This window comes from Procambarus clarkii, chromosome 25, assembly GCF_040958095.1.
Source record: "Procambarus clarkii isolate CNS0578487 chromosome 25, FALCON_Pclarkii_2.0, whole genome shotgun sequence".
NCBI classification, from domain to species: Eukaryota; Metazoa; Arthropoda; class Malacostraca; order Decapoda; family Cambaridae; genus Procambarus; species Procambarus clarkii.
The window spans coordinates 6,216,351-6,238,221 of NC_091174.1; the positions used below are offsets into that span (position 1 = coordinate 6,216,351).

A 21,871-nucleotide genomic window follows, 5' to 3' on the forward strand; every position below is an offset into this window, starting at 1 on the left:
TTTTCCTACATAGTGGCTTCTTGAGCACTAAGCTGTTGTGCCTTGTGTACTCACCTAGTTGTACTCACCTAGTTGTGTTTGCGGGGGTTGAGCTCTGGCTCTTTGGTCCCGCCTCTCAACCGTCAATCAACAGGTGTACAGATTCCTGAGCCTATTGGGCTCTATCATATCTACACTAGAAACTGTGTATGGAGTCAGCCTCCACCACATCACTTCCTAATGCATTCCATTTGTCAACCACTCTGACACTAAAAAAAGTTCTTTCTAATATCTCTGTGGCTCATTTGGGCACTCAGTTTCCACCTGTGTCCCCTTGTGCGTGTGCCCCTTGTGTTAAATAGCCTGTCTTTATCTATCCTATCAATTCCCTTCAGAATCTTGAATGTGGTGATCATGGCCCCCCTAACTCTTCTGTCTTCCAGCGAAGTGAGGTTTAATTCCTGTAGTCTCTCCTCGTAGCTCATACCTCTCAGCTCGGATACTAGTTTTTGTCTTTTTGTAAGTGAGGTCAACATTCTATGGTTCAGTATTTGAGTTGGAAAGGGGCGGGGGGGGGGGGGGGGGGGGGGGAGAGACGCACCAGAGATTTGTATAGCTGAGTTACCACTTTCTTTTCAATGAAGTCAAATGTACGTCTGATTATTCTTAAGGCTTGCTTGCCCCTCTTTTTCTTTTTACCTCACCTCTTAATTTTCTAGCAAATTTCAATGATTGGATCATAACTTCTGGGTACTTTTCTTCATCATTTTGGTGCACAATCGTGTTGTTCATATGATAGTTATGTTGTGTACTGTTATTTCCAACATACAAGGCCTTGCTTTGTTTGTGTCGCTTTCTTTGCAACGACTCAATATCGTTTTCCCTTCCAATGTTACCGTTGATCATCTGCAAACTTATATGTAACAGAAGGGGTTGATCCGAATGCATGATAGAGCTGATGAATTAACTAGAGAGTCTGCCATCGAAAGAAGGAGTTGATTTTAACCTTGAATTCCCTATAAGCAGTCTGAGAACAATAGTACATTAAGAAATTCAACATAACCTTATAGATTTGAGGCAAAGTGAAATCTACACTAGACGTAATTCCATCCACATTACTCTGTCATGCAAGAAAAGCCTCACATCATCCTATAAAATGAGCAGACTCCTAGATGTTACTACTACTCGGCTTAGGCTATGTCAAATGTAAACTTACACCTGTGACCAAATGTAAACTGTGACAGTGAAATTATTCGCACACCTTCCGTCACTATGTGATGGTGTGCGAAAAAGTACATGAATTTAAGAGACCACTCTATAATGTTCAAGAACACCGCCTTACCTTTATCTCATACTTGCTCCTCTCCTCTTATCTCACTTTCCTACCTTATTTATTTGCTTGTCCCTTCCTCTCTTGTTATACAGCTTATTCATACCCGTGCCACCTCTTGGGTGGCTTAATGTTCATCACTCGATCAATCCTCTCTTCTGTCGCAGGACTAATTGATAATTGTAATCAGTGATTGCTAATATTTTTTACATACAAATAATTATTGACTTTTCAAGAATGTACTATCTACGCATCACAATTTAAAAAAATATAACTCGCTGTACTTTCATGTAAATAAATAAAGATAAATCATGAAAAAGATAATTTCTGATGACATTTATTAAAGTTAGTCTTTTAACATTAGAGAAAACGAAAAATCTGGTTTTCTATTGATTATGCTAAGGTAGACATATTTATTTATATATATATACAAGCAAGAACATTGAGTTTATGAGAGTACATAGAATTGATGTTTTAATATTATTGTAAAGCCACTAACACGCATAGCGTTTCGGGCAGGTCCTTAATCTAACATAATTTTGAGTAGGTAATTTGTAGCAAAACTGAAAAAATGTTAACAGGTTCATTGTAAGAAAATTTTAAGAAAATTTGCAGGTACATTATGGTAAAATTTGAGGAATATCAAGAGGTACTGGATGAAAGGCATTACATAGGGAATATTGAAACAGTATTAAATGTATCTACATAGTCACATGTCACTTTTTTTGCAGTATTCCTGCGCGGGCCCTAAGCCTCTGGCTGGCCCACTAAGTGTTGCTTGTTTCTGTTTTACTTGGGCGGAGTATGAGTATTTATGACTCGTATGGTCACTTCAGTAAGATTTTACCCCATGTGTTTAACAACTTCTTCTCCTCTGTTGAATCTAAGTTGAAATCTTAATGGGTTTGTAACTGTGCACTGTGTTAGATAATGTTCCAGTGGTCTATCGGGCTTTTTTTTTTTTTTTTTTTTTTGAGATATATACAAGAGTTGTTACATTCTTGTACAGCCACTAGTACGCGTAGCGTTTCGAGCTGGTCCCTGGAATACGATCCCCGGCCGCGAAGAATCGTTTAATTCATTTTCGTTTTCTCCACAGTGCTGACATTTCCTCTCATCTTCCGGAACCTGTAAGCCTATTTCCCATGCACATGGGTATCCAAGCCTGATGCGATATAAGTGTACTTCTGTTGTTGTACTGCTCCCTTTCATCAAACTAAGTGGTTCGTAGTTGGTTGAATTCTTGTACCAATCCGCAGATCCTAGGTTGATCCAGAAGTCGGCGGTTTTTCAAAGCTCCCTCCACCAACCACCATTTATCCTGATGATTTTATCCACCAGGAAAATCCATACTTCATCAGTAATGTGTGACCATTTTCAGGCTCAGTGACGCTCCGTGGGTTGTAACTCTATAGGTGAAAAAAAAACCTCTTATTTTCTGTTTTACAATGTGGCTTCTTGAGCTTGAATCCGTTTGTCCTTATATTTGACCTTTTAAAGAAGTGGTCTCTTTAAATAGGCAATTATCGAGGCAATTTATGGGGGATTTTTGATAAGCAGCCGGCTTCCTGTCCACGTCGAGGCCACTGGTGTTAGTGGATCTCTGATAAACTCAAGTAAAAATTATACAAATATTTCAGTATTTTACAGTTGTCAATTAATATCAGCCCTCAACCGTCCCTAGTGTGAAAGTATATAATACCAATCTAGATATATTTAATGGTTATTAGTAATATATTTATGCGCAACTATTTCTGAATAAAGTCATTGGTTATTGGTTAATTGAGCCATTGAGCGACATCAAATGATTGGCAACGCACCCAAAATGTATTACGCTCGTATGCGCCAATGAACCCCATTCAACCGATAAATGGCATCACTACAACACACAATAATATGATAAAACACTAGTAACCGACACATCAAAGCTTATTTAATAAGAAACACTCAAATTGTCGCCTAAGATAGTGATGAGGTCGTAGTCCCCAGAGACGACCACCAAAACAACACGGGGCCTCTCGTCTCCTCCTCGCATCTCTGAAGTTATTTACCACTCTACGGCGAGTGTTTACGATAGTAGGTGTGTAAATGCCTTCCTGCGTGGCCAAATGCGATACGTTTTTATAATATAAATAATCTGTCAGCGCATGAATCAGGTGCATTGTTAGTAGCCTTGGCAAGGTTACTGGTAGATTTTTTAAAATCCGGTTAGACAAAAATCATCAGGTGAGAACCTTTGACAAGCCGCCGGCTTCCTGTCCTGGTCTAGGCCACTAGAGAGATAGTGGTCTGGGAAACCCGGGAACACTAACCCATTTATCCTGATACCCAAGGTATTAGTAATTTGTTAACTTTCAACTATATTTAATAATAAATTATATGTATATAATTATTAATTTAATAATTTATTAATTTTAAAACATGACTAGTTGTTAGTTTTTCCACCAGCTGTTAGTTTTTTTTTGTGGTGGAATATATAAACTTTATCCACACGGCTCACTAGGGAAGGTGGGGTGTGGCCAAATGATACACAATACTTTTCGACAGCTTATTTTCTGATTTCCAAAACGGTATTCAGTATTTACATTTTCCTATAATGTCATTGGTTATTGGGAATAGTTCCAAATTTTCATTGGGAACTATTCATAGCCATGCAAACAAAACACATGAAATTGCTATTCCTTTCTACCTCTTGAAATATAATTTTCAAAAGGAAATTACAACAAATTCATAGTGCTCTTTATATTTTCCAGGTTACAAGATGGGGGACTATTACGATGCATCGTTTGAGATCCAGTGTCCGGCATGTAGATGTACAAAGTATCGTAACCCACAGATGAAACTGATGGTTAACGTGTGCGGCCATCCACTGTGCGATTCTTGTGTGAAAATGTACTTCATAAAAGGTGAGAAACTGACATGAAACTGACATACTGTACCACCATCAGTACAAGCACCACTTTTACTCCAACCACCATCACTATTAACACCACCACAATTACTGCTACTATTTTTTTTTTACTATTATCATTTTGCAGTCTAGTTGGCTCTTACATTGTGCAAGTTACATATTTTACTTTCAGGTAATCCTAGTACTGTACAGTATTTAATATTTAAATTTTTTAATATTTTCCCCCATGGTAGAAAGCTACTGTATTTGAAAAGAAAGTGAACCTGTACATACTATATTTTTCCTGTAATCAAACTCCCTCTATGTATTTTGTTTAAACATTATTATTATTACTGTATTATATTTATTATAAAATATATATAGTTATTTTTTTTTATCTGACAAGTTTTTCTCTCATACAAGCATCCTGCTGGCTAGTGCTATATAGAACCAAGTGTGTACTTATTTCCCTGTTAATTCATTTCTAAAGTAACTAATCTATCTCCAGATGATTTCGGGCTTAGCGTCCCCCATGGCCCAGTTCCCCCAGGCCTGATCAACCAGGCTGTGACTCGTACATCAGGCTGCGAGCAGCCGCGTCCAACAGCCTGGTTGATCAGTCCGGCAACCAGGAGGCCTGGTCGACGACCGGGCCGCGGGGACGCTAAGCCCCGAAAGCACCTCAAGGTAACCTCAAGGTAGGCCTGCTTTTTGTTTTTGTTATACACCCCAAGGAAGCAACCTGTAGCAGCTATCTAACTCCCAGGTACCTATTTCCTGATAGGTAATAGGGGCAACAGGGTGAAAGAAACTCTGCCCATTTGTTTCCGCCTCCACTGGGAATCGAACCTGGAACCTCAGGATAATGAATCTGAAGCACTATCCACTCAGCTGTCAGGCCCCCATAGTATAACCTTGAATGAGTTGGGGGTTGTGCTATACACTGTTACCTTCATAACTTGTTCAGCTATGGGTCTCTGAGCTATTTCAATATATTATAATTTTATATATAATTGATTTTTCTCAAAATTCTGTGCAGAACTACACTACTTATTGCTGCTATGAATGACCTCCATTATTCCTAATATTTTAATATGTTGACATTTATAATTAATTTATAATGTACTGTATATGTATACCGTTCGAATGAAGGCACCATTATAAATATACTGATTTTTATCACCAAATACCATACCAAAATATACTGATTTTACCTGCAGATAAAATGTATGTTTTTTGTCCATCACCAACCAAATATATATTGTATTTACATACAGAAAGTCTTGTTTTCTCCTACAAAACCACTTAATATCAACCAGGTAATAAGAACTTTCAATAAAAGTACATGACATACTATAAAAAATTTCCACAAAATAACTTTTTAAAAATAGTTGTTTTTTATAACAGAAAATGTAGGAAGTCTCGAGAATTATTATTTTTTGTTATAAATCTTACCTTCATTGCAGAATCTGGTCAGTGCAGTGAATGTGGTATGGTTCTTAAACGATCAAAATTTCGAGTGCAGGTGTTTGAAGACCCAGTGGTTGAGAAAGAGATTGATATACGCAGAAAGGTATGTCTACAGCATTATTAGGCCATTTTAGTAGCTTTTATCACTGATGTGTCTGAGGTGAAATATGCTAAAGAGCATGTAAGAAGTTTACCTGTCCCATTCATAATATTGACCACTCATTTATTATTAAATAATGTATATTTTTATCTTATGTACATTGTTGTGTTGATAAAAGCCACTTGGCTGTTATCGTACATCCAAGCATTATTTAACTCATTTTGCTACCTATCGGAAACATCAAAAGCAAATGTTATAAGAATTCATCGGAAATAATCATCATCATACTTATGACAGAGTATGTTAGCCAAGGGTAATTTTGAAATATATACCTGTTATAAATAAATCTCGGTTAAGTAAAGCTTTCTGATAGGGACGTACAAGACAGTAGGTGTAAATATGAAAGATTAGAAAATAAACAATTTTGCTGCCATAGGAAAGATTTTAAGATTAAATTACCTAGTGATATAATGTTTCAGGTAATGAAGGTGTATAACATGACTGAAGATGACTTTTCCTCACTTGAAGAATGGAACAAGTACCTGGAGGAGATAGAGGAAATCGTGTACAATATGACTAATGACATCAATCGTGCAGAGATGGAGAAAAAGGTAGAAAATTATGAACGAATGCACAAAAATGATATTAGGAAGAACTATATAAAAAAGTAAGTCATTAAATTTAAACGTGTTCATAAGTATATCACAAGGGCATTTTATGCTTTCAGGATTAGTGGCTTGTTTGCATTTTTGTAGACATTGTCTCCAAGGAAGGAAAAGCCTGGGAGAACACAACATTATTAAAGTATATAATAGAAAAGTGTTGATATCCATTTTTTGCAGATGGACAGCACAGTATTGTAGTGACATTTAGCCGAAACCAATACACTAATTTAGTAAAAATTAACGATACATAGGTTCATAACAGATAGGCAGTTGTAAGCTCATTAGTGTCCTTGGAAAATATATATAATCTCCACAAGTGTCTTTAGTTTTGATAACTTTGGTGGATTTAAATTCCTGGTCAGAGTAAATTGCAGTACAACCACCCCTGTGGTATGGTCTACAGTTATGGATTGCTTAGTATGTGAGTAGCTGGCTTGAGCTTTGTCTTAGCCATGTTTCTGTTAATATTACGTAAGTGAATTCATAGTAGTGGTTGCATTAAGGCACTATCATCATAGTGTTAGTTTAGATATACTGTACTATACTTAAGTTAGTAACATATATTATTGAAATTTGTTGATACATTGTTGCCAAAGTTTAATGATCGAAACTGCAAGTATCATACAGCAAAGTGTGTGCTACATATATAAGGTTTAATTCATGGTTTATTCTTGGTAACATTTGGTACATGGGATTATTGTGTATAGTTATATTTGTTTATTTGTTTGTAAAGTTTAAATATAAAAAAAATTCAATGGGTTAAGTAAATTAGATACTAAAATATGGTAGTATGGTTAAAGGAAGATCGAGCTTGGATGATGAATAAAGTGACTGTGGTGTGGGCTAAAGGATATTTTGTTGACCGAACTGTATAAATGAACACATCAAATAAGACAATAAATTGTTTCCGTGTTATTTTCCAGGAGTCGAGATTTGGAGGAGATAGATAGAGTCCTGGATGCTGAAATGTTGAGAACACTAGAGAGACAAAAACTGCAAAAGGAAGAAATTGAAAAGTCAAAATTAAGTCGTGAACGGACGAAAACAAATCTGATAAAGGTATTGTAATTGCATAGGAGATGATGTACAATACAGTATGCCATATCAACTTTATATATATGTATACAATGAGAGAATGTTCCAAGTTGGAGGCCTCACATTTGGGGCTAGCCTTGCCCAACTGTGCTAGGGAAATGATCTATGGTACAGAATGAACATGGGGTGTCAAGTACTGAGCACGTACAACTGTACTTGTACAGTACTTAATAATATATAAAAAGGAAAAAGTTGGAACCAGAAGATTAAACCACAACTTAAGACTAAATTTAATTTTGGTACATCTTTCATGAGAACTGTACATGGTGACTTTTTCAGGATCTGATGGCCTCTGAAGGAGATGCTTCTCTCATCGTACAGTCTCATGCTGACCGCTTGAAGGAAGAACAGCAGCGAGAAAATAAGAAGAAGAAAGAGCTGGAACTAGCCATGGCTCAGGCCAATCTTAAGAGTAATGAGTTCTCATCTGGAGTGAAAATTGGCTTTGCTGCATTGGGCAAAGCTCCCATTTTAATGAAAGTATGTTATTACTCAGTTTTTATATGTACTGTATCTAAGATTAAGAAACATCATGTATTGAAAAATTTGATTTCTAAAAATTCAGATTTGGCTTTTTTTTCATAGCAGAGCTGTCCTAATTTAGCTGTTTTTAAGTTGTTTATATTCTCTCATTAGTTTTCACTTGCTTGACTAATATAGCCGGTGAACATTTTTCATTCATATTTTTGTTATGTCATTAATATTTTTTTTTTTTATATTTTCCAGGAAGAACTTTACCAGTATGAGCCTCCTAAGCTTGCAAATTCCTTACCTGCTCCTACCTGGGATGAATTGGAGGCGGGCGGATATTTGAATCACGTCCGCAGAGCGTCTCCCCAAGCAAATGCTGGAGGTTATACCGAACATTATGCATGCCTCAGGGCTCTACAGGACTTCATGTCTTCACACTTCTTAAGTTAGTGAAGGTCACTGTTTGTTCTCAAGACTTACTAAATACAGGTATTAGGGAATGTTGAAAGTTGAATTCAGGCACTGTTTTTTAGTGTGATTTACTAACATAAGACTTCTTGATGTTAATAAAGTGACCCCTTGTTATTTTTCTTCACTGCAATTGGTCTTGTGTCCAAGCATCTTAAATGAAACTACTTGTTTTGGAAGAGTGAAAATTAGCACACCTTGATATCTTGATGCATATCTTGATGCATAAATTAACATTTATGCATTTAAGAGCTTTCACAGCTGGAATGCAAACCCTGACCAAAAAATGCTGTTTCAGCACTGTGTTTGGCTTTGTTACAGAATATTAGCAGTGTTTGAGCTACGTCTCTGTTTGCTACACTTTTCACAATTACCATTATTGATTAAATTTCCTTTGTCAGAAAAATAATATAGGATTTTACATGACAAATAAGGAGCATTTGAGATATTAGTTAAACCCACTTTTATTTTGAATTTGTATGAATATTTACCATGTCAGATTGTACTCTACTCATTTTATTTATGATTTTTCTGTAAGCATGCAGATACTATTTTTATTAATGAGTGAAATGCAATGTTAATAAGCTTCACAGATAAAATATTATTTTTTCTGTATTTTGTGAATTTAATAATTAATTGGAGGGTATGTTGTTAAAATTACAATACTGAATATTCTTTTTCAACATTCATAAACTTGTGCAGTGTATTGTTAAATACATCTGTTTAAATAATAGATGGCTGCAGAATTGACTCTGAAACTTTTAGGAACTCTTGAGCAATTATGCAACCTCAGTTGTGGTGTACAGTAAGGTAGATATACAGTACAAGATTCAGTCGACTTAACAGTGCAAATATAACGTTTTGCTGTAAGTACATTTAATGCACATTAAAAAAAAGTAGTGTGTCAGCTTCGTGATTATTTTGTCATTTTTAATTTCATAATAAAAAAATGTTTTCATTTGTGTTTGTAGAATAAATCAGAAAATGAAAAATGGACATCCTTTATATTATCTCCCATTATTAAAGGAATGGGGAATACTTGAACAAGACGGGTTTGATAAACGGTTTTGACCATAACCAGTTCTTATCGTCACCTTGTGAAGCTCTCGCCGATTAATAAGAGGCTTTCACAATCTCCCAAGAAGGGTATTTGCTTTACATAAACATGAGGCTATATGCAAAGTCTCCTTAACCCTTACACTGCTCAGGGGTCATATGGACATTTACACCCCTGTGCGCAAGAAAAAAAAAAAAAAAATTTTTTTTCGTCTTCTAAACATGTTAATTTGTGTCCCCTGAGCACGGAAAATAAAAAAAAAATCGTAGGTGACATATTTTGGGCGCAATTGAACGAGGAAATCTGGCAAAAAGTGGGCGTTGACAGAGCGGTCGTCAGACCCGGTCAGCCTCACCCGCGTTGACAGATGGGAGTTGCCACAAAGATATTATTACCTAATTGTTTCAATGTCTCCGATTGATTTTTTCTTAGTTTTTTTGCAGTAATATTATTCAATAGTGTGTATTGTAATATATTTATATAATAAAAGTGGTTAATAATCGCTATACTCAAAAGTATGATGTGCATATTAGTGATTCAATTATTATGTTTATAAAACAATAAACAAATAGTTTTGCTGCTATTACACTCTATACACAGGTTATATATAAGTATTGGCATGTTTTGGTCACCATACCGAACCACGAAGTTGGTATTGAGAGTCGAAAAGCAACGAGGAGTTACCGCCACACACCAGCCAGCCACTCGCTGCCACTCCCTCAACACACGCACTAAACTTTCTCCCCCAACAATACCAGTTGTGGTGTTATTACACTATATACAGACGTTATATATAAGTATGTGTATATTTTGTTCACCACAACTGTACAGCTAAGCTGATATAGTTAGTTCAGGCACTAAGAGTCGTCGCTATACACAGATGGTGGCTGGCGGCTCCCTCACTCTTTCAAAGTCAGACGCACTAAACTTTCTCCCCCAACAATACCTTTTGCAGTGTTATTACCCTTTATACACATATTATATATAAATATCTACATGTTTTATGCACCGTAACTGTACACCTAAGCTTGTAGTGCGCCCAAAGAGCATAGTGGCCACCCTCTAAACAGCTAGAGAAATCGTGCAGACGACGTCACCTCCGTCACCCATATGGCTCCTCCCAGCATAATCCTTTTGCTGTTATTACACTAATACACACATTATATATAAGTATCTACATTTGTGTTCACCATAGAGAACCACTGACCTGGTATGGTGAACGCAAACAATAACAGGTGGCCACACAGTCAGTAAACGATGCTGTCTCCCTCCGTCTCTCAGCATCACTCCTCACACAACGCTAATTATTACAACAATCCTGCTATTATCACAACCCTGGTTATTTATATCACAGTCATTGGTCATCTGTAATATTGTCATCGCTAAATAATAACAATTATATATTTATTTTGACATTTTTCGGCGATGCTGTGGTCACAAGCTGAACATCAATGCTGTTCGCTCATGCTGCGTGCGCCGGCCTCGGTTGCTCCAACAGTACTGTGCCTCTCACACCTGAGAATATTGCCCACGATTTTTTTTTTAAATGGCATCTGTTTACAAGAGCCCTGAGGAAGCTACTGTGAACCCCGTGTAGCCGCGGGCCATTTGAATCAGGCCTGGCACCCTATGGCGTATATATACGCCATGCGCACCATGGGACATGTTACTCAGGGCGTATATATACGCCATGCGCAGTTTAAGGGTTAACCACAAAAGTACATTAATAAAGGCTTTTATGTTTAGAATTAGTTCAATGTTCATAACTAAAATGCATTCTGCCCACATTGAAGCATTTCTCACAAATGTCTTCCCATGTATAGTATTATAAGATATTATTACAAAGTGTTGGTTATTCTAAAGTATTAGTTAATGAAGGGAGAAGAAAAGACCCTCTACCTACACACCTGTAACTATTAAACCAGATCTTTGGATGAACCTGCATCCTCTATCAAGGTGCTATAAACAATGTTATGTACAAAGATTCAATGTGCTTGCATTATATGTCTGGCAAAGCGTCTCAAGTGTCGTCTAATGATGGACGCCACTTGAAGCTTTCTGCCAGACATAAATAGCACTTACTGTAGAATCTTACTGTTCTGTAGAACAGAATATTATTTACAGCACCTTGATAAAGGATGTAAGTTTATACAAAAATTTGCTTTAATAAGGCACTTACTCATGTATTGGGTCTTTTCTTCACCTTCAATAATAATTATAATAACGATTAACACACATCCGAGGATGTAACTTTGAGAATTGGAATTACTTGTAACGGATTTTCATTACTTTAGTTATTAATTTGATTTAATACTGTATGTAGAAATCCATGGCAGGGTACACATGATTTTGCTTTAATTAAACAGTAATACGTAATGTAAACACTTGTGTAGCACAAAGCCTTGGTAACTTTGTCACAAAATGAGATAGATCACAGCTTACTCCCTCCTATTGTATATATATATAGTAATAATTTATTTTTATAGACTGTACATACTGTACCATTGTTTAATAATTAGGAGAGTAAACTGTATATATTTTCAAGTACCGGTATGTGTTATGTTAAACAATTAAAAAATACCGAACACAACTAAAAACCACTATATTTAAATGTGATTTGCTTTACTGAGTGAACACTTTATATTTAAGTCTGCTTGGGGCTTGAACATTAATTTGAAAATCTAGTTAATTTATATAGTAGGTACGTGTTACAATTTTTGTCGTAAAATGTTTATTTCCAATGTTGAGAAAAAAAAATTCTATTATAGTGTGGCCTATTTATTTTGAATTCTAAAGCAGGTGTTGTGAAAAGTTCACTGAAAAATCAAGAACACAGGATTAACTGCCCTTAGAGGGCAGTTATTGTCATACTTTATTCCAAGAGTAATGTGGTTTTCGTATGTTGATTTATATAAAAACTGGGCGATTTCTAAATACAATAAATGACTTATAACCAAATTTATCACATCTATATGGATGTTGTATTCAACTTTGACCTATTGAATAAATCTCCAACAATTCTTAATATAATAGATGAGATTACCAGCAAGGCATTTATCATCGAATCATATTTTGGGGTTTCCTGTCTGTATTTTAATTTTTTTTTTTAGATGACATTACGAAACATGATAGAAGCAAACATGCAGGTTTCAAGACACTTAATTTGAGCTGTGGCAGAAACAGATAAGCATTCAATATAGGTGTTCATATTATATTGTAGGGACATATATACAATACTTAATTAATTTGCACATAATTGGCAGGAAAGTGATAGAGTCATTACACACATTTTGTAAACTTAACTGATACAGCAAACATATAAACGTAATACGATCATCATATATAGCTATTACTTGGCTTTTCAGCAAATGTATTCATCACCAAAGCCCACAAGTTAAATGACCTTCCTAACCTAGAAATTGTACCTGTGTCCACGAAATACATTTTTTTTTATGCACCTGTATATCCTAATTTTATTAGAACAAATTATGATTTTTTTTATATTTTTTTGCCCACAGCCAGAGGTGCCTTTGATCATAGCAGCGCCTTAGGAGTTAAAAGAGTTGGCATGTGATTATACCCGAGACCCCTCCCATCACGGATGATTATACACAAGGCACTCCCATTAATGATGATCATATAGGAGGCAAGCTCTTCAAGGATGATTATACAAGAGGCTAACCCCTCAAGAATGATTATACTTGAGGCCTCAGACAAAGATGATTACACATGAAGTAACCTCCTTAAGGATGGTTATACACAAGGCCTCCCCTCACATGGATAATAACCTATCCTCTCACATATGATTATATTTTCAGCCATCACACAGGTGTAGGGTTGGGTGAGCAATTTAGACATACAAATGTCTAAATCTGGGAACAATTTAGACATGCTGAATTTGTATTTATGTCAAATGATGGTAGTGAAGAGCACAAAGTGCTAACAACAATGTAGATAAAACACAAAGAAGAAGGTAGATTTGAATGCATTATGTTTTGCCTATAAGGTTTTATCCTAAAGTCTACTCTCTTCTTAGTGCTTATTGGCATCATTTGACACACAAGTAGTCCTGCTTTACATTTCCAAAGATTCAGATTTTATTTTCAATTTGAATGTGCTCCTTTGTTTATTATAATATTCTAAATTATATAAAACGCTGATAAATAGGGTGTATCGATGTATATGTATCTGTTTTATTTTGGTGTACTGGTAAAATTTCAACCAATATCTCCTATGCTTTTATTTTTTCACAGGTGGGTATAGCAGATGATTTCTGACTCCTGTTAACAGGCTTAGAACTCTCCCTTCCACAACATATCTTAAGCCTTACTGAACCAGTTTTCCCTGGGGGACTACAATTGGCTTAACCAGTCACCCAAGGGGACCTGGTAAGGACCAGTGACCAGTTGTGTGTTCTTTACACTGCTGAACCCAGGTCAGTATTACTCATGAAGTATAGGATGAGCATGCTGTCATCCTATGAGGGATTGTGAAAGAAGTGAACAAATGGTGTATACTAAAAAGTGAGGTGGTTGAGGCAGACACCATACCTCAGCTTCAAGTGCAGATATGGCACAGCCCATTGAGCTCAAAAAATCCATACTCCATTTGATTACAATTTTAGAGGCAGAGCCAAAGTGCCAAACCCCAACACTTCTGCTCCAGTCCATTCCCGCCTCCCCAACCAATCTCCACTTAGCCCATCCCTACTGTAACCCATTCTTGCCCTACCTGCCCACTTTCTTGCAGACTACTGCCCTTCAATTCTGACCAATCCACACCTTTTCCCATTAACACCTAACTTCACCCACCCAATTACCTGGACTGGACAGAAGAGAGATGACCTCACTTTCTGCAGGTTGGCGTTCAATCCCCAACTTTCCAAGTCGTTGGGCACTATTCCTTTGCTTCATCCTATTCTTATCCCTTCCAAGTAATATACAGTGGAGCCTCGATTTACGATGGTAATCCGTTCCCAGAGACGTATCGTAAGTTGAAACGATTTTTCCCATAAGAAATAAAGGAAATTGAGTTAATCCATTCCACGCCCCCCAAAAATATTAACTTACAAAATACATTTTATACTGAATACAATTTTTTTTTCTAACTACAAAACAGTACAGGTACATATGTTTATCTAACCTTTATGGAGGACTCTTGAAGGCTTATGGAAGATGGTGATGGGGGGGGGGGAGGAGGAGTGGTGATACTGTTTGGAAGGGGAGTACCCCTTTCATTATAACATCAGGCAGTGATTTCTCTTGGATACACACACACCTACATTTTGCCTGCATACCACTAGGACCTGCTTGTTTTTCTCGCTAAAACCTGTCTTAACGACAATTTTTCCCTTCGTTGTAACACTTTTCTGAAGCGAGACATCACTGCCTCACTATGAATGATCTCTTGTTTTCCCTTTATCATCATCCTCACATTTATTTTTTTAGGTTGAACTTTACCTCTGACTTTCTTGGGACCCATTGCATGATATATAATAATCAGTTTTATGGTCAAAAAGGAAAAATTCACCATAAAAATGTAATTTCTTATAAGCATGATCGTCACTAAGCGGGCGGCTCTAGTAAACCGAGGCAGGTCGACCCGCGCGACCGGGAACCATGCGTTCAGTCAACCCAAATGTGTATCAACAAATATCATTAGTCGACGACACTATCTTAAGTCGAGTCGCATTTTTCGATCAAATTTGTATCGTAACTCAAAATTATCATAATTTGAGGCAATCGTAAGTCGAGGTGCCACTGTATAGTTGTAAAGGCTTAGTGCTTTTTCCTAACCTCACCCACCCTAGCCCCTTCCCATCTTGCATCCTTCTGCTCAACACACTCCAGATTGTGCTTGTATGGGTTGAACTACAGCTCTTGGTCTTGCTTTATTTGTAGATTTATAATTTACATGAAGGATATAAATTTTGTGTATTGAACATGAATTCTTTTAAAGCTACCCATGTGAAGTTTGGTTTTTGGATTAATAATGCAGCTAAGGTACCTGTACTGTATTTTTTGTAGATTAAAATGTATAAAGTACATGTATATTTTTTTATGTATTCAGGTGTTTAAGGGTATTGATTGTCGTGTAATGCTGAAATTTGGCGAGACGTGTGCACTGTGGCCTTATAATCCAGACAAGCTTGAATAGTCATATTGAATCTTTCCGTTGCCGTCAAGCTTCTGTGTAACCAATGTTTTTGTCAATAAAAAAATCATTTGATCACAAAAACCAGATGGCCTTTCATTATAAAATTAAATGTGAATTAAGCACTTGGTGCCCTATGCTGTTTTAAAATGCAAGCACCGAGTATTAGTAAATATTTTTTTGAGAATTACACCTTTGATTTATGGCTGTTTTCACAACGGGAAAACTGAAGGTACAGAATGGGCCAGATTAATCAAGCAGCTACACAAGTACTTACAAACCTGTACAGCTTTTCTCAAGCTTTGGGGTCTTTAATAAATGTTAACAAACAGTTTATGAGCTCTGAAACACTAGGAGGTTGTCTATAACAATACCATTTGATTGAGAAGCTCGTAAACTATTTAAAAAAAAAAATGTAAACAATGCCACCAAAGATTGAGAAGATGTGTGGGTTTTTTAGTATCTGTGTAACTTCTGGGTGAATTTGGCTCCAGGTGCCTTGATGTCAACTACCAAACCAACTCCAACTCTGAGGAGCCAGCCAGGGCCGACTGATAGTTTGGTTTTCCTTCCATATGTTCAATTTGTGTCATGCCAATTTGGCTAACATGAAATTTATCAAGCTAATTTAGCACTAAATTAATACAAATATGGTAAAAAAGAAAAGGCCTTTTGATTAAGTGCCTTAACATCAAATAATAAAACTGTTGAAGCAGTGCTGAATATAACAGTATTGGAGTGCTAAGCATTAGTATGATTTATGTAACTTATTTTCCACTCTTCAAGCCTTACATAGAGAAAATTAAACAAAGTACAATAAAATACAATGAGGTTTAAGGTTGTTTTAGAGAAAGGAAATGTACTGTGATGCAAGCAGCACAGAGTCTAAGACCCAAACTTAATATTAATACTGTACGGTAAGTGAAAAATAAGCTACAGTTTAACTACCTGATAGGGCTTATCTGTACCTCCCACCTTCACCTCACCACCCTATCTCTAATTCCAAAACCCCATCTATAACTTCCCCATCTTCACCTCACCATATATACCCCCTCAAATCACCACCCCATCTATAACCCCCCTCCACATTTACCTCACTACTCCACACGTTTGACTTTTTCTGGTCGAGTAACTTTGCAAATTTTCCGGCAGAGTTTAATAAACTCTCTGAAGCTTCAATCACTTCTTTTGCGCTTTTGACAAGGAGGACATTCTTGTCGTTTACTTTGTGTTGGTGGTGGTGTTGCCGTATTGGTGATGATTTTCATAGGTGGACCAGGACGAGGGGGGGATGTCACACAAGGAGAGGACCAGGACGAGAGGGGGATGTCACAAGGAGTGGGACCAGGACGAAAAGGGGATGTCACAAAAGGCGTGGGACCAGCACGAGAGGGGGGTGGGGGATGTTATACGAGGAGTGGGACCAGGACGAGGGGGAGGGGGGTTGTGTCACACGAGGAGTGGTGGGTGTTAAGGTAGTCTCAAAATAAAGGAAGCTAACTTCCGGACTTCTGCCCTGAGATTCGTGTCAGTTGTTCAAGCTATTGACACCTCTTAACTATAATGTCATTACGCTAGAAAAACCTAACTGAGAACAATTATAGTGCAGCACCCACATTAGAAATAATGTATAGTAGATAATTAAATTATCCCAAAAAATTCAATTTACAGAAATCCCACATACCAATAACATTGCAATATTGTTCCAAGGATTCCGCGAAATACTAATGGTATCCAACTATGTTGACCAGACCACACACTAGAAATTGAAGGGACGACGACGTTTCGGTCCGTCCTGGACCATTCTCAAGTCGATTGTCAACATACTTCAGCCACGTTATTGTGACTCATCGCCTGGGTATCCAACTAGTTACCATGCAAGTTACCCCGTCAATTAATTTTTCAGAATCAGCATCGGCAGTCACACACCAGGTAGCAGCAGCAAGTGTTCTCTTACCACAACACTGTCTTTCCAAACACATCTCCACTAACATCAACATCTTACGACTCAACTTGTCATAACACTATCGTACTATTCAAACTTTAACTACTTACTAAACTATATCAAATATACCAGCGTTACTATAGTTACAAAAAGAAGATAATCTTTACTGAAAGGTACCCACTGAAAATGCCTATTTATAGTGCACTTTATCACTAAAATATACATTATTTCATTGAGCATTAAAGTTGTTCAGTAAAACCTATGACAAATCCAAGCGCTAATATCAATAACATTTTTAATCTGCACAGAACAATTCCTAAATTTAACTTTATACTAGTAAGTCACTAAGCAGAATTCCTAAACATACCCATGTTCCGCTGCGACTTCTTCAACTGCAGGACTTGTCACCACTCAACCTCTTAGGACCACCACCTCCACCACTCCTGCTTTCGACTCATCCGATTCATCAGATGAGGCAATCTCAGTCGGAGCACCATCCCCAAGCCCCTTTCCTAGACAGAAGTGCAACTTTAGATCTGCAGACTTCCTCCTGGAGGTCACACACACGACTTTGACCGACAACAATGCTATATCTATTAGAAATAAGACTATCAAGAAAGCCGCCGATCTAAACGTGACGGAAAACACCAAAAGACAGAAGTAAAACGAGCTCTGAAGCCAGAAGACCGACGAATGAAGCCCTGAGAAACAACATCCACTGCCAGCTGCCTGAAATCCGAACCCCTGTGCGACGCCCTGAAATGCAAAAGAACAATGAAGAACGCCATGCAGTACCACTGCAAGTCAAAACCCAAGGTGATTGAGCCACCGAGCTGTAACTCCCACCTCCGACTAATATCTTGTTCCCTGCTCAAGTTTTCTGCATCTTCGCCCGTGCATTCCACCCGCTGCTTACCTGTCCCAAGGTCTTTCGAATTGAAGAAAACCCATGTTCCTAATCCTACGTGCGAGCATTGGCCTCCCTGGCCAACTAAACACACATTCTTACCTGAAGTTAGTCCTACGACGCTTTCCCGACCTCTGCCAGCTGCTGCCAGATGTAATCTTTGCCACGTCAGACGAAACGAATCCTCAATGGTTTCAGTCAATGGTACGAGTCTAAATGAGGGGCGCAGCGCTCACAATTCCAGCCCGTCCTCTAAACAAAGACCCAAAGTCCATTCCATGCACCCGCCAAACCCACTGTTTATGAATGAAAAACGGTTTACACGCGACTCACAGCTGAATACGTCCGAACACTTCCGGAACAAGTGCTTCACTGGCGACTTTAGTTCAAACCACACCACTGTAAATGCTTCACCCACGTACTACAAATACAAATAATAACCAACAGAACCTAAACACCTAACCTAACCTAACCAGTACCTAAATATGTACGGTATGCTAATATTTAACAATATTAATTTATATATGAGAAAATTCCTATTTTGAATGAGCAGCATGTTAAAATTGATGAATGCGTCTTTAGGGTCGACCGCTGGATGGAATGGACTTGGTCTGAGGACGGGTTGCAGCAACAGTGGTGTTTAGGGAAGAACGAAGACCACGCGCCTTGGTCCTCACAGTGAAAACCATGCATCGTATTTCACAGTTTCAACAACAAGTACGACAAAGCAATAAGACATCGAAAATTACGAATACACCAGGTACAATAGCTGTGAGGCGTGACCCAAGAGCTAAATCTCGCTCCCTACAAACACAGCTAAGCGAGCAAAACAAAAAAATACATACACGTTCCAGCAACACCCAGATCATGTCTCGCAAGCGAAATTATAACAATTCTTCCGTTGCTGCTGGCCTTTAAGCCTTTAACGATAAAACTACGGCAGTAAATAACGGAGAGGAGGAAATTGGACGTTTGCATATATGTATAAGAATGAAGCATTAGGCAAAAAAAAAGGATAATTCGTTCATAATGTAATCGAAAACGAGACGAATATGATAGCGGTCACAATACCGTTTTCTATAAAGAAGTTTAAGGGTAACCTTGTTGGATTTTTTTTTTTTTTTTTTTTTTTTTTTTTTTGAGATTCAAGTTCAAGTTCAAGTATGTTTATTGAGACAAGAAAAAAATACATCTCAAAGGGATAGAGTAGCTTAGGCTATTTCTACCCCCCTCTACTTCAAGTCCCTCAAGGGGCGCACAAATTCAGTGAGTACAGATACACAAATCACAATACAACATTTAACATTGCATATTAATATAGTAAGTGTTACAATCATTGGGGCAAAATTCTTGTAGTTCCTAAGTATTCTGTCTATCATATCATTATCACACATCCAAACAATTTGAAGTGGTACACTACTTATTTCCTTATTTCTATGGTTATCCATAATTTGACACTTTAATACATAATGGTCTTCCAAGTTCAAGTAGGTTTATTGAGACAAGTTAAAAAAAAAAACTCAAAAAAAAAAAAAAAAAAAAAAAAAAACTCAAAGATTAGCTTAGGCTATTTCTACCCCTTCCCATACTTCAAGTCCCTCAAAGGGGCGCACAAATTCAGTGAGTACAAATACAAGAATCCCATGTAACATATCAGGTTAATATAGTACTATCTAAGAGTATAATAGTGTACATCCACCGCACTAGATTTTAACCCATTAACGCTCCAAGATAATATTCTCACTCTACTTTCATCCATGATTTAATAAAACTACCTTTGCCCTGTCTGTCACATTCCATGAGATACGAGATTTTCTCAGACAGACTCTCCCAACACTGTAACATTTCTGCTTTCTCCTCATTTGCACAACAGCTACTAGCATCAAAGGTGATCTTATTCATATCTAATTTCTTTCTTATTTCTCTATACCGTTTTACTTTAACCTTTGTTTCAACATTTGTCACTACAGAAGGTTGAACGCTAACACTACTAGAAAGTTCATTTTCCTGACTATCCTCTATCATCAATACGTCATGTTCTTCCTTACTTTCTTCAACGCACATTTCACGTCCTGTTTCACTTTCCACTTCACGTCCTATTTCACTTTCCATTTCACGTCCTGTTTGACTTTCCATTTCACGTCCTGTTTCACTTTCCATTTCACGTCCTGTTTCACTTTCCATTTCACGTCCTGTTTCACTTTCCATTTCACGTCCTGTTTGGCTTTTCATTTCACGTCCTGTTTGGCTTTCCATTTCACGTCCTGTTTGGCTTTCCATTTCACGTCCTGTTTGGCTTTCCATTTCACGTCCTGTTTCACTTTCCATTTCACGTCCTGTTTCACTTTCCATTTCACGTCCTGTTTCACTTTCCACTTCACGTCCTGTTTCACCACCATCTTCACCCCGTCTACCCCCCATAGTTAATTTTTCTAATGCCTCAATCCTCTTTTCTAGTTTTTTTAGATATTCCAATATTTGAGTACCAACCTCAGAGTTCACTATATTGACCTGAACCTTGTTTCCACAAGGTTTAATTTTTTCAGCTTCATTTCCTACTTTCCCTAGGCTCGCCTTAATTGCCTCTGTTCCTTTCTCCCACACATTGTTCATAGGCGCTGTCATTGGCTTCCAACTGTTTCCTCCATGTTCCTGCTGCACAATCTTTCCTTCCTTCGAGGATACATCTATCCTGCTTGTAGCACCCGTCCTCGAGTCTCTCAGATGAGGCTTCATGCGACATAGATAGGAACCAGCATTGTGGCTTCCTCGACAATTGCAACAAGATGGGACGATTTTTTCACCGTTTTTAATCTTGACTCTACACTCTCGAGAGTCGTGTTTCTTACCACAGTACCGACACCTGGAGTCAAACTGGCATTTCCAAGCCATATGTCCCCAACGAGAACACTTCATGCATAATATGGGCTCCTCAATGTATTTTACAACTTTCCTGTAGCCTAGTCCTTGCACAAAAATTCTTTCTGGAGCCTCACCCTTTACCAAGGCAACAACCTGGCTTTGTTTTTCACCACGAACACTGTTCCTCTTTGCCCAAACAACACTATCATTGTTGAGCAATAGATAATCAGGATCCAAATAAGTTGGATACTTAAACACTATGACCTTGGTGTACATCATACCTTTTTCCGGAGTAACCATCACAATATTCTCAAACCCATCCTTCGTTAGGTGTTCCACGGCCTCTTCTGTCCCAACTGTTATATAGGGCCGGTGAAGACCCTCCTTGAATAGTGGTTCATATTCAAAAAACTCCTTAGCCAAACGAACCGTCCACTCCAGCTTTTGATGGAAATTCAGTTGACATGCTGTAGGGAACA

At 37.6% G+C, this 21,871-nt stretch overlaps 1 protein-coding gene across 5 annotated transcripts; it reads left to right on the forward strand.

Annotated features, from left to right (window-relative positions):
• Positions 1-3,244: 3,244 nt before the first annotated feature.
• Mat1 (CDK-activating kinase assembly factor) lies at positions 3,245-15,765 on the forward strand. 5 transcript variants are annotated; one of them, XM_045739475.2, is made up of 8 exons: positions 3,245-3,389; positions 4,063-4,215; positions 5,666-5,772; positions 6,249-6,436; positions 7,358-7,493; positions 7,809-8,009; positions 8,256-8,445; positions 13,044-15,765. In XM_045739475.2, the coding sequence occupies exons 2-8, from the start codon at positions 4,071-4,073 to the stop codon at positions 13,097-13,099; spliced, it is 1,023 nt and encodes a 340-aa protein (XP_045595431.1). In that variant the 5' UTR covers positions 3,245-3,389; positions 4,063-4,070; the 3' UTR covers positions 13,100-15,765. The 5 variants fall into 5 exon arrangements, with proteins under 5 accessions (XP_045595431.1, XP_069187326.1, XP_045595432.1 ...); XM_069331225.1 differs by having other exon boundaries at positions 13,779-15,765; XM_045739476.2 differs by having other exon boundaries at positions 3,272-3,385.
• The last annotated feature ends 6,106 nt before the right edge of the window (positions 15,766-21,871 follow it).

Excerpts from the sequence above, each read along its gene's own strand:
- Mat1 (XM_045739475.2), top strand. The coding sequence starts at position 4,071 with ATGGGGGACTATTACGATGCATCGTTTGAGATCCAGTGTCCGGCATGT. Across the intron at positions 6,437-7,357 it reads AGGAAGAACTATATAAAAAA|GAGTCGAGATTTGGAGGAGA; the intron begins GTAAGTCATTAA and ends GTTATTTTCCAG. Across the intron at positions 8,010-8,255 it reads AAGCTCCCATTTTAATGAAA|GAAGAACTTTACCAGTATGA; the intron begins GTATGTTATTAC and ends TATATTTTCCAG.